This window comes from Theobroma umbraticum, unplaced genomic scaffold (genome assembly GCF_002168275.2).
Source record: "Theobroma umbraticum cultivar Fairchild unplaced genomic scaffold, ASM216827v3 scaffold_55.0, whole genome shotgun sequence".
Classification (NCBI taxonomy): domain Eukaryota; kingdom Viridiplantae; phylum Streptophyta; class Magnoliopsida; order Malvales; family Malvaceae; genus Theobroma; species Theobroma umbraticum.
The window spans coordinates 4170638-4193699 of NW_018397270.1; the positions used below are offsets into that span (position 1 = coordinate 4170638).

General features: G+C 31.4%; 1 protein-coding gene across 1 annotated transcript; it reads left to right on the forward strand.

The window, feature by feature from the left end:
* Positions 1-12387: 12387 nt before the first annotated feature.
* On the forward strand, positions 12388-14821 carry AZG1 (AZA-guanine resistant1). Its single transcript, XM_021441549.2, has one exon. It carries the CDS (start codon positions 12808-12810, stop codon positions 14530-14532), a length of 1725 nt encoding a protein of 574 aa, XP_021297224.1. The 5' UTR covers positions 12388-12807; the 3' UTR covers positions 14533-14821.
* Positions 14822-23062: the final 8241 nt, after the last annotated feature.

Genomic DNA, 23062 nt, shown 5'->3' on the forward strand with positions numbered 1-23062 from the left:
AAGCAACCATGAACATTCATGCTAATCAAACCTCGCATCTTTTGAGAGCCAATCTTGAGCTTATGCTAGATTAGGAGATCACAACGATCCCTTCCTTAGAGTTTGATCAATAGGCTAACTGAAAAGACCCTGCAATGCCAATCATTAAGACAAGTTATGCAGTTCAGAATAATGCTGTTTATTCTTCTGTAGTAGAAAATTCAAATAGTACAGCCTCTCAGGGTTTGAATAATCTAAATAGAGCCGATGGCTTGGAAAAGACATCAATATATGTTAAAAACTTGGGTAAGAACAAAAACGTTGAAGAACTTCAGGAGGCTTTCAAAAGGTTTGGAACTATCAAACCTAATGGTGTTCGTATTAAACCTAGTAAGAAATGGAGATTCTTTGGCTTTATCGAATTTAAGTCTCCCACTTCTGCACAAAATGCTATCAAAGCTTATTCTATCAGAATTAGGAATCAAAAAATCAATATTGAAGCAATGAAAAGAAAGAATTGATGATGAATTTCACCAACCCACATGGACTCACTGCCAATAGAACTATGATGGTTATTTTCTTTTTAGATTCCAATGTTATAAGAAACTTTATTCTCTCTTACCTTAGCTCGAGTTCTTTTACCTTCTTTTGGCTTATTAAGAGTTGACACCATTTCAATCAATTCTTTCTTGTAGGCATGTGGGAAGCAGCCAATGCATTTTCTCTATTTGTAAACCTCCATGAGTTCCTAGTCGTTTCCAATATGAAGATTCCATCTATGAATTTTATCTGCTAAGCTCCAGCTGCTATGTGCCTCTTGAATGCTTCATGTTTTTACTTCATGGCTGCCATTGATTAGACTTTGTCCTTTTTCTTTGGATAAATAACAAATGCATTCTAAGTTTATTTTGAATAACCATAAGTTCAATTTAAATTTCACTTATGTAAAATAAAACAACATCAAATCAAATTCCATATTTCCCACGTTATGTGATTTAAGTTTGAATATTTTTTACTTCATCTTTTGAATATGTTTATATATCTTAGAAGTAAAAATATTACTCAATACTCACATTTAAAGTTCAATGTGACAAATGAAGTAAGATAAAATAAACTTTAATTAATTACGTTATAGTGTTTGTTTCGATGAAAATTGATTTGCACATAAATGGGAAAGCTATTAATCAAAGCCCATATTTCAAATGGAGTTTATGGAAGAAAAGGAATAGAAAAACCACTTTTGTTGATCCACTTGAGAATTAGTTTGATACAAAATTGAATTGCCAAAGAAATATGGAACAAATTAATAAATTTAAACCTTTATAATTCATCCAAGTTCACTTATCTTTAATATAAATTAGAAGAGCCTTTGTGTTAAACAACGGGTTTGAAAATTTTATAAACGTTTGATGTTAAAAATTGTGAATCCATGCAAACAATTTTGAATTTTTTCATTTATATAATTCTTTCAATTATTATTTGACATATTGTAACGATCCAAATCCAAGTTCTAGCTCAGCAACTTTTCAAAACTAAACCATAGTCTACGCACTAGCCAAGCAACTTTTCAGGCTTAAATCATGTGGTCTTTAAAGCTGTTAATAATAATGAACTTGGATTCGTTATTTAATAATAACATTCATATTTGATATAAATGGGGTATCATAATCTCACTCACTCAAACCTTTGATGTCTTCATCAAAGCCACTCATCACATCATAATCACAATCAAAGACTATTTCACAAGACCAAGATTTCACCAGCGTAATATGAAAGCTCACATCGGGTTGGCTCATACTCTGATACTATTTGTAACGACTTAAGTCCAAGTATTGGCCTAACAACTTTTGAATCCTAAACCATATAGCTCTCAAAAGCTGAAACTTAAGTTGCTAATAATGATGGGCTTGGATTTGGTATATATATCTTAACAGATGACGTCGTAAAGATGATGTATCACACGTATGCCTAAACAACATTTGTTACAAAATATATAAAAATTATTCTGCATTCATCAATGAGCAAGTTGCAATCCAAAAAACAAGGCACACTTTGATTTGCAGGATTGTATACATCATATAACAAAAAGTGATCTCATAGCAATGATTTGAGATCTTTAGCTACGTTTGTTCCGTCTAAGTGTAGTACTGCAATATTATCAAAATGGTATGATATATGAGTAGCTTTGTAAATAGGCTAAATACTACCTTAAAATATGATAAAAATGATATTTGCAGTGTTTCACTAAAAGTGCATTTGATTGTACAACAATTCAGGTTGAGTAAAATAAAAGCTATTTATCTAAAATATCAACCAAAATAATAAGCTAGTGTTGAGCAAATTTCATTTGCATTTCTTTACTTTCACTAAATTCCTACCACGCTAATAAGATAAAGAGAAACATAGTATGAACGTTAAACGTATATATATTAAAAGAAGCTTTCTTTGCTTTTGCAAAAGGTAGATTTCACAAAGCAATTTATTATAACACTTAACATCTGGATATTGTTGATGCATTACATTAATTCTTTCCAAATGAGGGAATATCTTGAACAATATAATACATGTCAGTGAAGAGAACACAAGTTTTCTTAGAGCTAATAAGCTGACTTACAAATATGAGGTTGAACTTAAAGCTAGGTACACATAGGATATTCTTTAAGGTTAGTAACGAAGTTAATTTGACCATTCCTATGTGAATGACAATGGCTTTTCTATTATTAGGTAATTAAACAAAACAGTTGCTAACTAGTCTTGTGGAGATGAAATTGTTTAAAGAATAAAAGATATGATTACCTACACCTGAGTCAACAATCCAACAGTCTTGTTTTATCATGGTAGTATTTACATATCTAAACTTAGGAAGCATATTATCGATGGTGTTGAAAATAGGCGTGGCCAAAGTTGAATTTACCAATTAATGCTTTGTCTGCTGAGTGCTTGTTGAAATGCTCTTATTATCGTTGCTAGTCAGACTTTTCTCATTCGAGAGCTCTATCAACTTGTTAACTTGTTACTTGATGATGGACATTTAGTACATAGAGCTAGTTCCACCCAATTCCTCTTCTTGATCAGATTGAAGTTTTACAACTCATGACTTACTACAGAAACATTATTGACTACAACTTCTCCCTTTTGGTGAATTTGAAATCCTTAGGGAAGCCAATGATTTGGTAGCATTTTTTTTAATTTACCCACTCTTTCGATAGTGGTTGCAGGTTAAGTCTTTCTTTAATTTCTTCTTTCCATCAATTGTGCTAAGCATAGTAGATGACTCTAGCACTGGTTGTGATTGAAAGAAAAAATAGGCTTCTTTGTGTTTCCTCCCCCAAAATAAGGCTAGAAACCTTGTCCAGTGTTAGAATAGGATCCATAAGTATGATTTGAGACCTAATAGCAGAGAAAGACTAATTCAATCTGTTGAGAAACCTGAAAACCATATCTTTTTTATATTGGTCAATGTACATTTTGAAGCAACCTGAATTGCATTTCCCATACTCATAATGTGGCAAAGGATGGTACATTCTCATCCCTTCCCAAATTCGTTTCAACTTGATAAAAAAAAAGTCCATTGACTTAGTACCTTGAGTTACACGGCCCAAAGTGTATTGCATATTGCACACTCTGATGTCATTAGGTTGTGCAAAGTTTTGTTTGAAGGTAATCCAAATCTTTGCAACTAATTCCATGTAAAAAACTAAACCAAGGTTCAGTGTGATGTAAATAGTAAGGTGATTGAAGGTCTCCTATTGGTGATACTTGACTCGGTTGACTCGACCATTATCAATTAGAGAAATAGATGCAAAAATGATGATGTTGAAGATGTGGGTGTATCGAGATTTAATTGATATCCAAGTAAAAAGAGGACTGTGAATCCACTTACTAGAAAATTGAAGATGAAACAGAGAATGACAATCACACTGCTCTTCAACAAATGTCTGGCGTTGACATTCAGAAGAACCCTAGTTGCTTTGATACAATGATGAATATTGAGAGAGGTAGTGTAGGAGAATGAAAGAATGTTAGAAAATTCTCATTAAAAAATGTAAGGACAAAAACATGGCAATATATACTAACAGGAGAGAGAAAATATTGTTAGAGCCTAGCTAATCACTAATTAACTACAGTTTAAAATGGTTTTGGGTACAACGGTGAGTTTCAAACAAAAATACCATCAGTAATTCAGTTGGTAAATTTTTCTCGATACTGACTAAAGTCTCTGTTAGTAATTTTGTCAGTATATTCCGTCAATAAACCCATTACCTATGGAGGCTGTCGATTGGAATTCTTCACACCTTTGTCATTTTTTGCACATCAATCAATTTATCAATGGAATCATGTCCATTAGTAATTTTCATCAGTAATCTGTCGATATTGTACACCTCACCATTGGTCAATGATCCGTTGGTATTTTGTCGATATTCACCATCGAATCTTTACTAATGAATTCAATATCTTCGATGAAGACCTAATTTTTTTTAGTGAAACTGATTCCACTTTTTTGTACCATCAGCTTGGACCGGCCTAAAACCCTACCCTCATTCGTTTACACCTTCCCCGGATTAGGACCACTAGCATCAAAAGCAGTCCACACTAAGATTTTTGATCTGCCAAGCTCCAGCTACTATGTACGTCGTGAAAACTTCATGCATGGATTCCATCTATGCATTCTATAGTAGTGTTTTGTTCTTTTTCTTTTTCTTTTTCATATAAAACAAATGAATTCTAGGTTTATTTTGAATAATCATTAGTAAGTTCAAAATAGAACAACGTCAAACCGAATTTTATCTTTGCTAGATTTTATTGATGTTTTTAAATTTGAACCTTTTTTACTTAATTTGCCTTCTGTATATGTTTTATATTTTTCAGAATTAAAAATGATACCTACTTGCTTTTTGGTACAAATTGATTTACAAATAAATGCGATATAAAAATAAAGAAATAAAATTATCACCATTAGCATTCATCCAGGATTACATGTGTTATTATAAACAAGTTTTACTTCTCTTTTTATGTCTCTATGCACGATTTAAAATTGCAAGTCTCCCATAAATAAATATATATATATATATATATGAATCGATGTGAGAGTTCTATTATCATGAACTGTTATTATTTATATCTCATTTTTTAAATAATCAATGCAAAAAAGAACCATCAAATTTATGAATTTGATTTTAATGATTAAACCTCTAGCATTATTTAATTTTTATGTATATTTCTACTTTATGGAAACAAGAAAATATATGAAAACTGTTAACCAAAGCCCATATTTTAAATGAAGGGTAAGGAGGAAAAGAAATAAAAGAGCTATTTATGTTAATCAAGTTGAGATATTAGTTTGATAAAAATTGAATTGCAGAGGAAATATGAAATAAATTAATAAATTTAAAAAAATTGGCATTAAACCCTTAAAATTCATTCAAGATCACTTATCTTTAATATGAACTATACTTTTTGAAAGTGAAAATATATAGAAAGTTTTGTTAATTATTATGAAATATGGCCGATGGCCTATATTATAGGTGACGGATATAGAGGTAAAGAAATTAAATAAAAAGATACCATTACTATTTACGGAATAAAAATTTTATTTTGATAAAAATTGAATTATGAAAAAAAAAGGAAGAAAAAATCAATTTATTATGAAATTATGGCATTAAACCCCTACTTGCAATTCAACTTTACATATGTTTATTATAAATTATAATGATTAAGGGCATCTCCTTTTTAACTTGCAACCCCAGCAATTTAATTTGGCAAGAAGATTAATAAATTTTATTTTTCTTTCATTTTTTTTTCTCTTAGGTTAGTGAATTCATCCCATTCCAATTATTAGGTTATCAACTCATTATAAGAAACCAAGAAGATGGAAATTTTTAATGTAAATAAGACTGTATAAACCTTCTTTACAAAAATCTCTCATATCCTTTGCTTTCTCTCTTGTATTTTTAATCAAGGGTTAGGCTGCCAAATGTAAAGAGAAAATGTGGTTAATGGCAGAAAATGAGGGTTATTCTTAGCAAAATACAGAGAAATATGATAAAAAAAATTTTTCCATTAATCAAGTCAACGTGTTGTTTAGATAAAAATTGATTTTCCAATAAATATGATATAAAAATAAAGAAATAAATTTATGATCCAAGTTTACATGTATTTATTATTAAACAATTTTCACTTTTCCTTTTATGTGTGTTTGCACTATTTAAAAGTATGAGCCTCGCATAAAAAAAAAAAGAATGAATCTATGTGAAAATTCTATTATTGTGAATTATTACTTATAGCTTGTTTTTTAAATAATCAATGCAAACAAAAAAATAAAAAAAACCATGAAATTTATGAATTTGATATTAATGATTAAACCCCTAGCATCTATTCATGTTCCAAATGTATTTAGAATATCTTAAAATCTTGTTTTATGTATATCTTTACTTTATGGAAACAAAAATATATATGAAAACTATTAACCAAAACCCATATTTTAAATGAAGATTATGGAGGAAAAGAAATAAAAGAACCATTGTTAGTAATCAAGTTTGAGAGATTAGTTTGATAAAAATTGAATTGCAGAGGAAATATGGAACAAATTAGTAAATTTAAAATTTTTGGCATTAAGCTTTTATAATTCACATTAGTAAATACATTTTGTATGTCCTTTTGTAAAGTATGACACTTAAAAAAAATTTAAACTATATAAGTTTCAAACAAGTTCTTATTGTTTTATTGTATTCAATCATGCTTTTGTATTTTTAAATTGAATCAAATAAATCATTTTATGTTTACTTTAAGTCAAATAAACTTTTATAATTAATAGTTGATTTAGTTAAAATACCATTTATCATTTTATATCACGTGATGCCGATGTGGTATGCTGACATGACATATTAGATGGTGACAGAACATGATGACATTGTCGTGCAACATTTTTTACCTTTTGCATCAACATTACGTTAGTCCACATGGATCTAAAAATAATATATAGTATTTTGATTAATGATAAATTAATCAATATATATATATATATATATTTGAGCTTTTGATTGAATGTAATAGAATAATAAAAGTTTATTAAAATTTTTTTTAAATAGTTCATAAGTTTTTTCAAGTATTATGTCATTATTATTTTACTGTTTGAAAGAAATATATATATATAAAGTTATGTTATTATAAATCATTAATACTCACGACTTATAAGAACCAAGATAGGTGAGAATTTTTAATCTAAAAAATGTAAATTACAATATTATCACTAGTGCTTCAACTTGGCAAGAAGCCATTTTGAAAAGACCCTACCATCTCCTGCAAGAGTGGACACAATCTAGTTAGAAGCAATTTAGTCAAGATTTTATAAGTAATACATATTCAACAGACTTATAGGCTTCGAATTGTCCTTTTTTGAGATTAAAGTAACAAAGACCTTCGAGAATTTTAAAAGAAAGAATTCATCATTCAACGCTTGATTAACAAACATTAAAATATAATTTTTGACTATTTTCGAAACTCTCGAAAAAATTAAAGGTTGAATACCATCCAGCCCAAAAGCTTTTAGCCCCTTCATAGCGGACGATGCTGCTATCAACCAAAGGAGTAGTGTCACACCAGCCAAAGACAGCTGCATAGAGAGAAATTGCTTGTCGTTTAACACTATCATTGTCCATCACCCTTTGACCATCAAACATCAAACCAGCCACCTAATTTCTATTATGATGAAATACAAATAGAAAGATGGTAGAACCTCATATTCCTCTCTTCATCCCATATTTATTGCACACTGAGACTTTAGATATCAAATTAGTTCTTCTTGATAAAGAGCTTCCTAGCATTCTTTTTCCAAAGTCTAAATTGAGTGATTAAAAAAATAAATTGAATTTTCAAATCCTTTTATCTACGTTATGTATGAGCTTATTGTTAAATAGATCAAAATTTTCCCTATCACTTGTCACAGTCATAGCCCCCCTTTAATAATTTAGCAATTACGAAAAATGAAAGAAAAATATAACTATTTAATGTAACCATAAACATGACTTCGGGTTTCTAGAATAGGAAGGAAAGGTCAAGGCATCAACAACTTTGTTGAAATTGCTAAAAGGAAAAAAGAAAAAAGTGTGCCTTTAGATTAATGGGGAAAAAAAGTAAATAAAATAATGGAAAAATTAGAAGCAAACATACCTAATTTGAAAGAGAATGTTTGGAGCTATCTCTCTAGAAATGAAATTTATTGCTTTAATTTTTTTTTTCTTCAAAAAAATAGTATCTCTATATACCACTTGCATTACATATTCCTCATTGAATTATGTACCATGGTGGCATAGCATGGCATCGGGAATGATTCATATGAAGATTAATGCCAAGTTGAAAAATAATGTTTTGCAAAGCAATGATGAGCCCACATGTCCAAATAATGTACAAATTAGAAAGAGTGAATACCCAAAGATATAAAAATTGTTCTCCCCCACACTGTCTCATTCCCATGACAATGAAGACAAATGAATTGAAAGGAGATGTCATCTTGAAACAAAAAAAATTTGGCCTCCATCCAAGCCCTCAGATGAGGTTTCCACTTGCCAAAGCATCATTCACTTCCAAATCTGATTTGACATCCTCTTCCCCTTCCTTCCATCTTATCTCCTCTCTTTGCTTTAACAAGTTTGCAAGCCTTTAACTTCCATTCCAAGCAATCCTTTCAATAGATACCCATTTTCCCTTTCTCAAATTGATTTTTTATTCCAATTGTATCTGTAATTTGTCTTAATGTTATTTGACCAAGAGGTTAACTATTAGATGTACCCTAAACTCGAAAAACCTGTCTTATCTAAATTCTACTTCGATCTTGATTTAATCAGAAAAAAATTAATAATTTAAAATTAACTCGAACCCAAAATAACTTAAATTTGAATTCAAACCTAAATTAACTGGAAAAGAAAATAATTGCCACCTCTGTTAAATGATTTGGTTTTCACTTTTTTTTCCTCTCAAGCATTTATAGGCAAGTCAAGAAGGGTGCCCACTTGGCCTGGAGGAAACAGAACCATGTCCAGTGTGGGGACATTCTGCCATGGATGATATGTGAGTAACACAATATGGTGTTTGGCTTTAGCTTCCTACTAATTGATTCCTAGATTCCAAAATATCCAGTTGATGCCTCGACACCCTATCAACAGATTCCATAGGTCTTCATGTTCAAATTAGCCAACTCCACGTTTTATACCCAAAGAAAGCCCTATCCTTGTGAGGCAGAGGCTTTGGAATCTACTAGTTTCCTATTTCAACAACTATATGTATCCCCGTGCTTCACTTATTTATATATATTCTATCATTACGAGTGTCAAATCACTTTGAATTATTACTTTTTTCAATCTCGGTATATAAAATAACTTGAAAAGAAATACTTAATACTTTTCGTAATATGATATCGTTTCTCTTTTAATGTGAACTTAATTCTTTATCCACAGTCAATTTCAAGTCTAATACAAAGATAAGATACTTGGGTTTTATGTAACACTCATCAAGATTCTTGGAGATTTTTTCAGTTCCAATCATTTTCTAGGCTGTTAAAAAAATTTTCATTGTCTGCCACCTTCTTCTTTTTTTTAACTATAAGTTGTGCCCATGCCCACCAGTCCAATGACAGGTTTTAAGTACAGTATCTCTTTCACAGGGTAGCTTTAACAAAGGGGAAAACAAAAGAGAGACCTAAAAGTGAGGTAAAATTCACATGATATGTGTCAACACTCAAGGGGAAAAAAAAAAGGGGTGGGGGGGTGAAAGATACTAAGTTGAGATAAGGATAATACTCTTTACACTCCTTTTTCCATTCTCTTTTACTTGGTGATGGAGGGAATCACACAAGTTATAGAGAGCTTTCATGGGGATAAAATTTTATTTAAGTTGTGATTGCAAATAATAAAAAATAAATAAATGACAATATATGTAAATTATTCTATTGGATTAAATATTTAAATTTTTTTAAAAAAATTTATATAGGATACATCATCGATGTATAATACATATATATTATTATTTAAATATAAAATATTATATCGTAAATATAATATTTTTAAAATTATAAATATTTATCTTATGGAATTTATATACCACAAATATATCAAGATGTTTTGATTCCCAAAGCAACCAATTAGTAATTGACAATAAGAAGGAACTTGATTTGAAGGCAAGTTGTACTTTTCACTCACATCACCTTTCACTAGCCAAAGGCAAGAGAGCTTTGTCCTGACCTTGGAAACTCATAATGCAAGAGAGGCTAAAATGCCATTCACTACTTCAGAACTATTCAAAGTACCACAATTTGGAGAGTTGTGGGTCCATAAATCACATTTTTCTAAATGATTTCTTCTAATTTTGCCATCATATGAACTGCAAAAAAAATTATATATTTTTTTATCATTTTGTCTATAGCTAGTAGGGATTCAATGAGACCATATGATTAAGGAATAAGAAAGTGTTTCATAAACTAATGTTTGCCCACCTAATTTGTGCATTAAAATATTGTCAATTAAAGCACTTAGAAGTATTTTCATGATTGTACAACTAGACAAGATGTGTGGGGGGTCCAAAATTGGTCATGTTACTGAGATATCTAACCCTTTAATTCACCCCATTAACATTGCCTTTTGTCAAGGATATTCAATAGATTATGAGACAAATGGTTGAGAGAAGGAAAGATTAAACTATATGTAGATATTCATTTACATTGCAATCTTTTTGGCTATAAAGAAATCAAAAACTTCCTTAGATGGTAAGGTTTTTGTGCAAACTTCTTTTTGGCCCCCATGGGATACAATTACTGCTTTATATACACCAAATCTCACAACCTAGATTTTATCTCTCTTGTGCTTGTCACAATCATACAAAAGAAAGTCTCAACATCAAAGTCCATATAATTCCACACTGAATCATGCTTTGAGATTTCAAGAGCTAGAAAAAGTAAGATCTTAATTTTAACCTAAAATCTCATATTTAATAGGAAGAAATAAAGAGTTGTCAATTAAGTTCATATTCCAATTAGTGCAGGCATGCCAAACTTTTGGCCCCATCTTTGTCTAATTAAGATTTAATAAGAAAGTAACAACTCATGAGTGTCCGAAATGTGTTAATTATGAACAGTCAATGATTCATAAGAAATAAATATCGATGAATAGATTATTCATTATCCTTGTATGGTTCGTGAATGATCCAATTGTTCTATGAAACGGCAGTCGAAACTAGGCATTACCCTTACATTCAAGGCAATTGATTTCAATTACCTGCATGCTCTTGCTGAAGTAGATAAAGCATTCAATACAAAGAAAGTACAATGTCCGGCCAATGAAGGCAATGGTCTCGTGAAGTTGTCGCCTTCCATGCTGCAAAAAGATTTAATTGTCTTACATATCTATGCTAACCAGGGGCCCCTGGCCGGCTGGCCTGCACAAGTCATCTCCAAATGATAATGCGGATGATCTTCCTCCTCTTCCTTTCCCTTGGAAACAAGGTAAAAAACAAACAAGTTATTCTAACCATTTGGTTGGCAAAAAGAAGAAAGAGAAGCCATGTGCATGGAAATGGAATATGGAAATTTGGGTCAGTCTTGTTGACCCCCAAAACCAAACCAGGTTGATCAACTAACTGTGACAGCTACGTTTACTCACTAATGGCTTGGAACTAAGTGCAAAGCAAAAGGGTGTAGGAATCTGACATTTATCAGATCCTAAGATGATGGGGAAAAATATAATTAATACGTTTTGACACTAAATGGCCTCCCATTCTCAAATTCAAACCTGATTTAATCAGCATGAAATTGAAATCAAAGAGTGGGAACCCAAAATCAAGGTGTGAAACAGGTCATAGTCCATTGCTATTGGCGCTTGGGAAAAAAAAAATAAAAGGGTATTACGAACGTGGTATTTAAGGGGGGGAAATGGATAGTTCCTGAGAAGGAAGTCAACTCTAAGAAGCTGTAATATGTTAGTCAATATTTCCTTTCAAAATTGGCAACATGTTCGTCAAGTTGCAATAGTAGCCCACTATTGCTGTGCATATTCCAACCTTTTTCCCAATTCCTGCTTTAATTCTCAGTATTAGCTTACAACTTTTAAGTTATAGACTTTTTTTTTTCTTTTATTTCTAGTCGTGTTTCCATTTATTCTGTCACGTTTTCACATATAAACTTTTAAAATAAACTAATACTTTTATCGATAAATCAAAAGGTTCCTTTCAATTAGACCAATCAAAACTCGAGATCGACAAAAGAAAATTACAATTATGTCATTAAAACGAAGAAAGAAAGCAAAATCAAACATGCTAATCATGGACTTTTATGTTAAGCCAAGAGAACTACAAATGGAAATAGATTATCCTTACTCTGTTAAATATCATGGGGTACACTTGTCCTTTCCTTGCCTTTTTTTCTTGGTCTGAGTCTAAACGTAAATCAGTCTACGTGGGTTAGTCGCCATTTTTATGAGTTTTTTTCCTTCATTGCCAGAGATTTTTCCTTTAATTTATATGGAAAGAGATAAATAATATTGAGTGAGGGTGGATGAACCTGTCGCGGGTTCACACTTAAAAATCAGGAAGAATCATCATCATCATCATCATCATCATCTGCTTTCAGATACTTTCCCATATATAAAAAGATCCCTTCTTCTCGCCTTCTCTCTATAGAATCTTTCCCCCTTCCTCCACTAATCATCTTCTGCCATCGAAATTTCCCCACTCCCATAAAAAACCAGAGTTTTTTTCATCTTGGTTTGTTCAATGTTTATATAGAAGCAAACCCTTTTCTTCTTAAGGAGTAACCAAGTGTTTGTCTTTTGATTTTCCGTGGTCATGGAACCTCACCCACCATCCAAAAAGTTCATAACTCGGCTCAACTCAGCCGTGGCCAATAGCCGGGTCGGGAAACGCTTCAAGCTATCCGAACGGAACTCGAGTTTCACGACCGAGTTGCGGGCTGGCACCGCCACGTTCCTCACCATGGCCTACATCTTAGCCGTCAACGCTTCCATCCTCGCCGACTCCGGAGGTCCCTGCAGCGTCTCGGATTGCGTCCCTCTGTGTTCTGACCCTTCCGTTCCGTTATCTAACTGCACCGGGCCAACTCAACGAGTCGTCCAGCCCGACGTGTCGTGTAAATTCGACCCGGTCAACCCGGGTTACGCTTCGTGTCTGGAGAAAGTACGTAAAGATCTCATAGTGGCGACCGTCGTCTCTTCTCTTATTGGCTGTGTAATTATGGGTGCTTTCGCGAATTTACCCCTGGCTTTGGCCCCGGGTATGGGAACAAATGCGTATTTTGCCTATACCGTGGTCGGGTTTCACGGGTCGGGTAATGTCCCTTATAAGAGTGCTTTAGCAGCAGTTTTTATAGAAGGGTTAATTTTTCTGTTCATCTCAGCTGTCGGGTTCCGGGCCAAGTTAGCTAAGTTGGTTCCTAAACCGGTTCGGATCAGTTCCTCCGCGGGTATCGGGCTTTTTCTCGCATTTATCGGGTTACAAAACAACCAAGGGATCGGGTTAGTCGGGTATAACCCGTCAACCCTTGTGACTCTTGGAGGCTGCCCGAGTTGGTCTCGGACTTCGGTTGCCCCGGTTTTAACGACAACTAACGGAACCGTTAGTTTATTGCCTGGAGGTACTGTATCAGGTGACATTTTTTGTCTACGTGACAGAATGGAGAGTCCCACATTATGGCTTGGAATTGTAGGTTTTGTGATTATAGCTTATTGCCTGGTGAAAAATATAAAAGGTGCTATGATTTATGGTATAGTATTTGTAACAGCGGTCTCATGGTTTCGTGACACAAAGGTTACGGCTTTTCCCAACACCGCCGCCGGTGATGCAGCCCATGAGTATTTTAAAAAAGTTGTTGATGTCCATTTAATTGAAAGTACAGCTGGGGCATTGAGTTTTAAAACTATAGGTAAAGGTTATTTCTGGGAGGCCTTGGTCACGTTCTTATATGTTGACATATTGGACACGACTGGTACATTATATTCAATGGCTAGATTCGCCGGTTTCACCGACGAAAATGGTGATTTCGAGGGCCAATACTTCGCTTTCATGTCCGATGCTATGTCAATCGTCGTCGGATCATTGCTCGGGACGTCTCCGGTGACGGCATTCATTGAATCATCGACGGGAATACGAGAAGGTGGACGAACAGGGCTGACCGCGTTGACAGTGGCGGCATACTTTTTCCTGGCGTTTTTCTTCACCCCACTTTTGGCGTCGATACCAGCTTGGGCGGTGGGACCGCCGCTAATCCTGGTGGGGGTGTTGATGATGAGAGCTGTGGTGGAAATTGAGTGGGATGACATGAGGCAGGCAATCCCTGCTTTTGTGACGTTGATTTTGATGCCTTTGACCTATTCAATAGCGTATGGCTTAATTGGTGGGATTGGAACTTACATTGTGTTGAACATTTGGGATTGGGCGACGGATTTCTTGGCCAAGCACGGTGTTATAAAAAGGAGTGGTGTTGGAGTCAATGGGGCGCACGAGCAAGCAAGGGAAGATGGAAGTGTAAAAGCAGTTGAACTTGATCGTGTTTAGGCCGCCATGGGAGACAAGCCTTTGAGAGGCTTCTCTTTTGTCTCTTTCAGACAACATCTTGGCACTCCCATGGACTTGTAGAAAAGAGATATAGGATAAAGGAAATGGATTCACATTTCACACATATTAGAGATAATTAGTAAATATTTTTGTGAATTTGATTATTGAGTTTGATATCTATTTTACCCGTGTTTGATCGGGTACGAGATAATGTATTTGCAATTAAATCAAATGTTCCGATACACAAATTTTCTAATTTAGAATAAAAATTTTATCGATTTTTTTTTAATTTTAATATTCTCCTTGTATCCTTCTCAAGAAATAAAAGACAAGCATAAAAGGGCATATTTCTCTTTTGTTATTTTCCATTGTTAAAATAGACTAGTCATGGGTCCAAAACCCCTATTTGGTCAAAGAGATGGTGATTGATATTTCAACTTTAAGCAAATGGGAGTGGTGATGGATGGTGTAGGCGACCCCTTTACTTGCACAACTGAAATTGTTGGGCTTTTTAATAGATATTTTTCGTTGCTTCTTTTGGCAAAATTTTCTTATTAAAATAAACTGAAATTCAATATTTGGGTGCTACACATTGTCCAATTGGTCACTCCAATTTCTTGTTATAAAGAAGAATTCTTTTTTGGTTTGAGTTGGAATCTCTCTTTTAACTTTCAAACTATTGACAAAACTACATATAAATTTTTGGTGAGACAAGCATTGATTGAAGCAATCAAGCATGATTCTAAACAATTTGTGACCAATATTTTTTTTTTACTTGCAGATAAGGGGATTGTTTTGCATGTTCCATGGTGTTTGAAATCTGTCATAACTATTGGTTTAAAAGCATCAAAAGTGGGACAGTAAACAGAGCAACTTTTAGAGATAACCCAACACATATTATGTGTAAAGAATTTGATGTTTGATCCTCATCTCTCAATCACAAACCAATATCTTAGGGTCATCAAAAAGCAAATATGCTTTTAGTTTCGGACTGATGAAAGGTTCAATTTTATATGAAATAGTACCCTTTTTTATGTTCATAGTAATTAATAAGCCATGTTTATCTCAAACATGTGAATCTCACCATAAAATCAAATTGGGTATTCAAAGTATAGCTCAATTCTTTTCAAAAATATAAAGAATCTATCAAATTCGAAACAAAGAGCAATGTTTTTAACAAGTTTTACATGAATGTAATATCAAATTGACTTTCAAGATGTTTTGACGGTTAGAGTTTGAGATTCTCAAATTCGAATCTTAAAAACAAAAAGGTAAAATTTATAAGGCGGCGGAATTTTACCCCCCTCAAAATAGTATGAAAATGTATGGTATGCAAATTTCTTGCCAATTTTGTGAGTATTTATGAAAGGGTAGATTGGTTTTTTTTGGGCAGCAATTCTTGGGACATGCACACCCTTTTTAACATGTGGATAGCACCAAGCATGCATGGTGAGTGTCCCCAATTTGATTGTGAAGTCCCAATTAGGTGTGAATGTAAAGCATCTTTGATTGAATGAAATGGCAGGGAGACCCCATGGAAGTAAATTTTATTTGTTTATGGTCCTTATGAGTGCTAGTCGCTTTCTTCCTCTAAATTATGCCCTCTCAAATGGGAAAATGGAGGGGGTGATGTGGTGAGAGGGCCGATGAGGACATAGAAGTAAGCATTTTGCCTTATATTTCTTGGCCGGCTGTAAATGGTCCACCTACTCTTTCTAGGTTAACTAACCCCAATTATAAAGACCTTTCCCAATTTTTTTAATTAAAAAAATAAAATTCAAACTTTTCCTTTTAAGAAGAAGATAAATGTTTGAATATCAATCATTAATAATCTTTGAATTTTTTAAATATCTACACTTCCTAATCTTTAAGTAATTTTTTTTTTCATGTGTTCCTTTTAATATTCTTTTTTTATATGATTCCTCTTCACACATAAATAATTGAAAAATTAAATATTATAAAACTTTACTTTAATTGCCATTAGTTAAGATTCATATTATCATCGGCTGTAATCGAAATTAGATTAGATTAGTGGTAATCTCGAGGATAATTGAGTGCGATTAGATGAGGTGTCAAACTAAAATGTTAATAAACAAAAAAAAAAGGGTATGGTTAAAATATTTAATTAAGTCTAGGAAACAAGGACATAGCATATTTTCCCTATTAAGGATATTAGCTTTTGTTTAGTGCTGGGATATTGTTTACAACCTAGCTTTTGGCCAATCAAATAAGATTCCCCATAGAACAAAAATTAAAGCTTTACAATAAAGAGAATTAATGTCACAAAGGTGTGTCTTGCATCAGAATTCTGGTTGTGCCCTTGATTGTGTGCGTAGACCAGAATTCAAAGGGATGGGGGCAGGCAATTTGAAGTGGGAAATGAAAGGTGGAAAGCTACCACCACACACCTGTCCTTTGCTGCTGGATTAGTGGGGTTCCTAAGCCACAATCAAAGAATGTCATTAACTTGTATAATACAAAGAATTTGCACTTTCACAAAGGGGAAAATATCCCTAATGTCGTGTACGAATTAGAACTTCATAACACGTACCAATGTACGTTGACAGGATGATTCCTCCATCGGAAAAATAACAAATAAAATTTCGATACGCGATCGGGATTAGCATTGAGAACATTATGATGGATTAATATTCTGTTTGTTACATGGATTACCCAATTCTTTTCTTGTGAGAAAAAGTTGATGAAGGGAAAAGGAAGAGAGGGTTTGGTGACAGAACATATTCTTGACCCTGATTTGTTGATCTGACAAATGATCAAACAACATAACACTGTTGTTGTCATCTAAAAGGCTAATCTTGTACCTTTGTGAAGAGCATCATCTTGAAGCTCATATGTGTCATAAGGTAACAAAAATGGCATTTTTGTTTTGTATCAAGACACGTGTCGGGGTCCCATTCGACGATGACCTTTCCAAGTTGGGCATTTTTATCCGTTAATCACTGATTAAACAAAGGTGATAAGCCTGCAGTCATCTCTTGATCCACCCACTGTCTCAAATGCTGGAAATGGAGATTTCCCAATCCTTAAAATTGATCTTGGATAAAGAGAATGAGGAATGCTATTATGATAATGAACTTGATTGATTTGCCTACCTTCAACTGGATTGCAATGCACAAATTCTCATGTTTTTCTTAAAGCTGATTGTGGCATTTGATTGTTCTAGTTTCTCAAGACACCTGTCGAATTTAATTTTGTGCTGCTAATCAGGGAATGAGCCCACAAAAGCTGGAGCGAGGATTCAGTACATGTTTCTATAATCTATACATATTTGTCTAGTTCAGTAGTAAAGGAAAGTAAAAATTATATATGGTTTTTAATAATTCGCTGCAATTCGAGTTGTTAGATAGATATTAATAAATTTAGAATATATAAAGTTTCGATTTATATAAATTATTACATAAAGATCAAATTTACTATTTTGATAGAGTATAAAGAGAAAGGTTTGGTCCATTTTCTTAATAAAGAATTACACACTAATGATGTTTTAGTCTATATAGCATTTGTACCCAGACTTTCGATCACTAATATGTTTGTTTTCGAATTGAAATATGTTAAAAGAGTCCAAACAAAATTAGTTGAAATAATTAAAATACGAGACATTAAATCTTTACTTTTAAAGTTTGCATTATTTATTAATCACATGGCCAATGGCCAATAAGTTGCGATGCCAATTGTAATGCCAAGTAAGGGTAATGATAATTGGAAGAAAAAGATTCAAATATTACTCTTTAAGTAAAGAAATAATATACCAATCAATAAATTAAATGTTCGAGTGTAATTAATAGTGATAGTTACGTCACTTATTTGGGTCGATTGTTGATTGAGGATCCTTCCATGCAAAGTCAATCGTTATTTACTTATAAAATATATTTTAAACATAAACATATTTACTTTCTATTTTAAGTTAACATTATAAATTATAAAATTATTAATTATAATATATATAATTTTGTTTATATAAATTTATAATATATAAATCTAAAGAGAAGTTGTGAGATTAGAATAGTTCTAAAACCTAGTTATTTTTTTTAATTCATGCAATTAACAACAAACTCGTATAGTTTATTAAATTAATTCATGAAACTATAATTATTAATTAATTTGTAATGTCTTTTAATATATGTACTTTATATATATTAAGTTTATTTATAAGGAATATAATTACTATTATATATATATATATATAAGAGTGTGTGTATGTATATATATATATATATATGTACTTGTTATGAATATTATTGTGAACATCCATTTATGTTATCTATATCTAGTTTTGGATGTAAATTAGATTGGATCAATATTAGGATTTAATATATCTAATCTCTTAGTATTATCTTTATCTTGTAAATTCTATCGAGATAAGAGGTTATTTGTTTATAAATAGGCCCCTCACTTCATTTGTAAATGCATACTTGGATAAAATCTTTCTTTCTTCCTCTAAATAGTTTCTTTTTTCTCTTTCTTCAGTTGTTTTTTTAAGTTTTATTTTCATAACATATTATCAACATGATCTTCCGACCTCTCAAGTTTAGATTTTGTTTTCATTATCTTCAAGTTTTAACATAATTTCAATAATTAGATTTCGATTTCTGGTTTTAGTAAATCCAGTAAGTGTTAGTTTTATTTTGTTTTCATCCTCTCACAAAGGTTATTTTTTTTATTTTTGAGTTTAGAAAATCAAGTAAGTAATTTGATATCTCTTTAGTATCTTTATTCTCTAGAAATCAACCTTAAAATAAATTTTGCTATCATGTAGTATATATTATATTTTATCTCCTGCTATTAATAAAAAATCATAATGTTCATTCCTTGAAGTAAATGTGACAAGCAAACTACTAATAAAAAAATTATAAATTTGTCTATTTCCTGAAGTGACTACGATATCATTTAATAATTATAGTCATAGTTATAAATTTATTTATTCCTTAAATTGAATGTCATATCATTTAATAATTATGATCATGAACGTAAAAGAGGTCGTCATAATAATTTACACTATCACTATTTTAATTAAAGATAATTTTGCCAACAAAAGCGGATAGATAATTTTGTCATCAAAAATAGATAAAGAACTTAACCCACTAACCCATGAGAAGTAGATAACCCATCAAAAGTGGATAAATACTTTCAACCCATCAAAAGCAAATGAATACTTTCAACCTACCAAAAGTGGATAAATAATGAAAAGACAAAAATGGAAAGAATAAAAGGAATATAGAAAATGTATTGTCATTGATGTGGCATAAAAGATCATTGGTTACGTACCTGTTATAGGTCTTAAATTTTATCTAGCATCATTGAAAACTAAAACATCTTGTGATAAATTTAACCATAGTCAATTTGATATAGTACATCAAGATGTTTGTCCACCTTAAAAGAGGAATTGATTATATAATTAGTAATGGAAATATCGAGAATGAACTTAACAGTAATTGGTATATTTTCGTATAACTATATTATGAAGATTTAATATGTTCTTATACTATTTAAATGATATGTTCTTATTATATGTTTTAATTATTTATTTAATGTTATTTCATGTTAACTTGTAAATTTTTCATTGTATATATCTTATTTTATTAAAAAAAATAGATATTCATCTTGTTGGATCCAAGATGTATGATATAAATATATGTCTTGCAAACATTGTTACAACGTGCATTATATTTAAAGATAAGATATATTATTCCCCCTTGGTAATAGAAAAAACCAATGTCAATACAATATTTGATAGTATAAGATTAATTGAAAGCTTCGAAAGAGCTAATATTTTACTACTTTAGAGAATAAAGTTTATATTTTTCTATTAAGTCTCAAAGAAGTTTATTAAGTTTTAAAGATATTCATTTGAATAAACATCATATTGAGACAATGAATGAAAGAAACACTTATTACCTCTCTATTAGATTTATTATCTCAAAGAAGTGTGTGTTGAAAAAAAATTACTTAATTTGTTTACTGGATTAAACTACATAACTATTAGAATAATTGAAATTCAAGTAAATCAGAAGTTTATTAATGATTTTAATGTTTGGTATGACTGGTCGGACCATCCTAAATGAAAAATGATGCAAAAAATAATTGAAAATTAATATGATTATTCATTAAAAAATCAAAAGATTTTTCAATCTAATGAAATACTCATGTGCTGCTTACTCTAAAGGCAAATAAATTATAAGGGTATCACTATTTAAAGTTAGGACTAAATTTTTTACATTTTTTAAACGTATTTAGGGTGATATATGTGGACCCATACATCCATCATGTGGACCAGTAAGATATTTTATGGTTTTAATCGATGCATTGACAAGATGGTCACATGTGTGCTTATTATCAACCCATAATTTGGCATTTATAAGATACTTGTACAAATAATTCATTTGCAAGCACATTTTCTGATTATGTAATTAAGACAATTGGTCTAGAAAATGTTGGTAAATTTACATTTTAAGCCTTTAATATTGCATATTAGTTGAAATAGCTATTAATAAACCTATTGTTTATGTTCAAACACAAAACGGTCTAGTAGAATCGTTTATTAAATACTTCCAATCGATTGTAAGGCCATTATTTATGAAATTTAAACTCTTAGTTTCTGTTTTGAGGCATGCCGTTTTGGATGCAACAGCATTTGTATGCATCAAGCTAAATGAGTTATTAGAAATTCTCCTCTATACAATTAGTTTATGATCAAGAATCAAATATTTTCCATCTAAGAATTTTTTGATGTGCGGTATATATTCCAATTGCTCCACCACAATGCACTCAGATGGGCCCCTCAAAGGAAATTATGAATATATGTTGGATATGAATCTCCATGTATAATTAAATATCTAGAACCCTCAACGGGAGATTTTTTTACTTCAAGGTTTATTGATTGTTATTTTGATGAAACAATTTTTCCAACATTAGAGGGAGAAAATATGTAACCGGAAAAGGAAATTTCTTAAAATGAATTATCATTATATAGTTTTGATCATCGCACAAATCAATATGAACTTAAAGTTCAAAAGATAATTCTTCTGCAAAATATACTAAATCAATTACTAGACATATTTACTGACCTAAAGAGAATAATTAAATCTTATATACCAACTACAAATGCTCCTATTAACATTGATGTCCCTGTGGGACAAGGGATTCCAGAAGTGTGGAGACTAATTAGTTCTAAAGATAAAATGCTTGGAAAAAAAAGGAAGCAAATATTCAATATGGTCAGAAATAGGAAGTAGAAACTCTAGAAGAGACTCCTAACATAATTGATAAAATTTCAAAAGAAATGCAAGTACCTGAAATTATTGAAAATGAAAAGATCTCAATCAATTATATCATAACGGGAAAAGATGAAACTGGAATGAAATAAACGTCGACGATATTTTTGTATATAATATATAGCTTAATATTATGAAAAAAAAACGAGGTACTTGAACTTATATTTATTGAAAAATATAGACAAAGAAATGATTGGCCAATGTGAAAAGATGCAATAAATGTGGAATTGAATTCAATTGCAAAACTTGAAGTGTTTATACCTGTAGTCCATACACCAAATAATGTAAAACTAATGAGATATAAATAGGTATTTGTGCAAATATAAAATGAGAAAAATAAGATTATGAGATATGGAATACGACTTGTCGCATAAGGTTTTACCCAAATATCTAATATTAAGTATAAAGAGATATATTCTATGTGGTGGATACAATTACAATTTTATAATAACTAGTCTAGCAATACATGAGAAGATTGAAATGTGTCTAATGAATGTAGCTGCATCTTATTTATATGGCTCATTTTATATCAATATCTATATGAAAAATGTTGAAGGATTTAAGTTGCTTGAAACACAAAATTTGAATTCCTAAAAAATTTATTCGATCAAATTAAATAAATCTTTATATGGATTAAAACAATCAAGACGCATATGGTATAATTGCCTTAGTGAATATTTATTGAAAGAGGGTCATAAAAATGATCTTATATACCCATGTGTTTTTATAAAAAGATTCAGATTTGAATTTGTCATTATTGTTATTTATGTTGATGACTTGAATATTATTGAAACTCTTGAAGAGTTATGAAAAGTCGTAGATTACTTAAAAAAACATTTGAAATGAAAGATCTTTGGAAACAAAGTTTTGTTTGAGTCTTCAGATTGAATACTTAACAAATGAAATTTTTGTACATCAATTAAATTATATAGCAAAAGTGCTAAAATAATTCTATATGAACAAAGCATATCCATTGAGTTCACCAGTGATTGTATGGTCACTAAATGTGTAAAAGATCATTTTCGACCTCGTGTAGATAATAAAGAACTTCTTGATATTGAAATATCATATCTTAGTGCAATTGGAGTACTAATACTTCTTACTAGCAATACACGACTTGATATATCATTTGCTGTGAATTTATTAGCAAAATATAATTCTTCTCAAATTCAAAAATATTGGAATGAAATTAAACATATACTTCGATATATCTGAAGAACAATGGATATGGGCTTATA

Coding starts and splice junctions, on each gene's coding strand:
- AZG1 (XM_021441549.2), top strand. CDS start 12,808: ATGGAACCTCACCCACCATCCAAAAAGTTCATAACTCGGCTCAACTCA.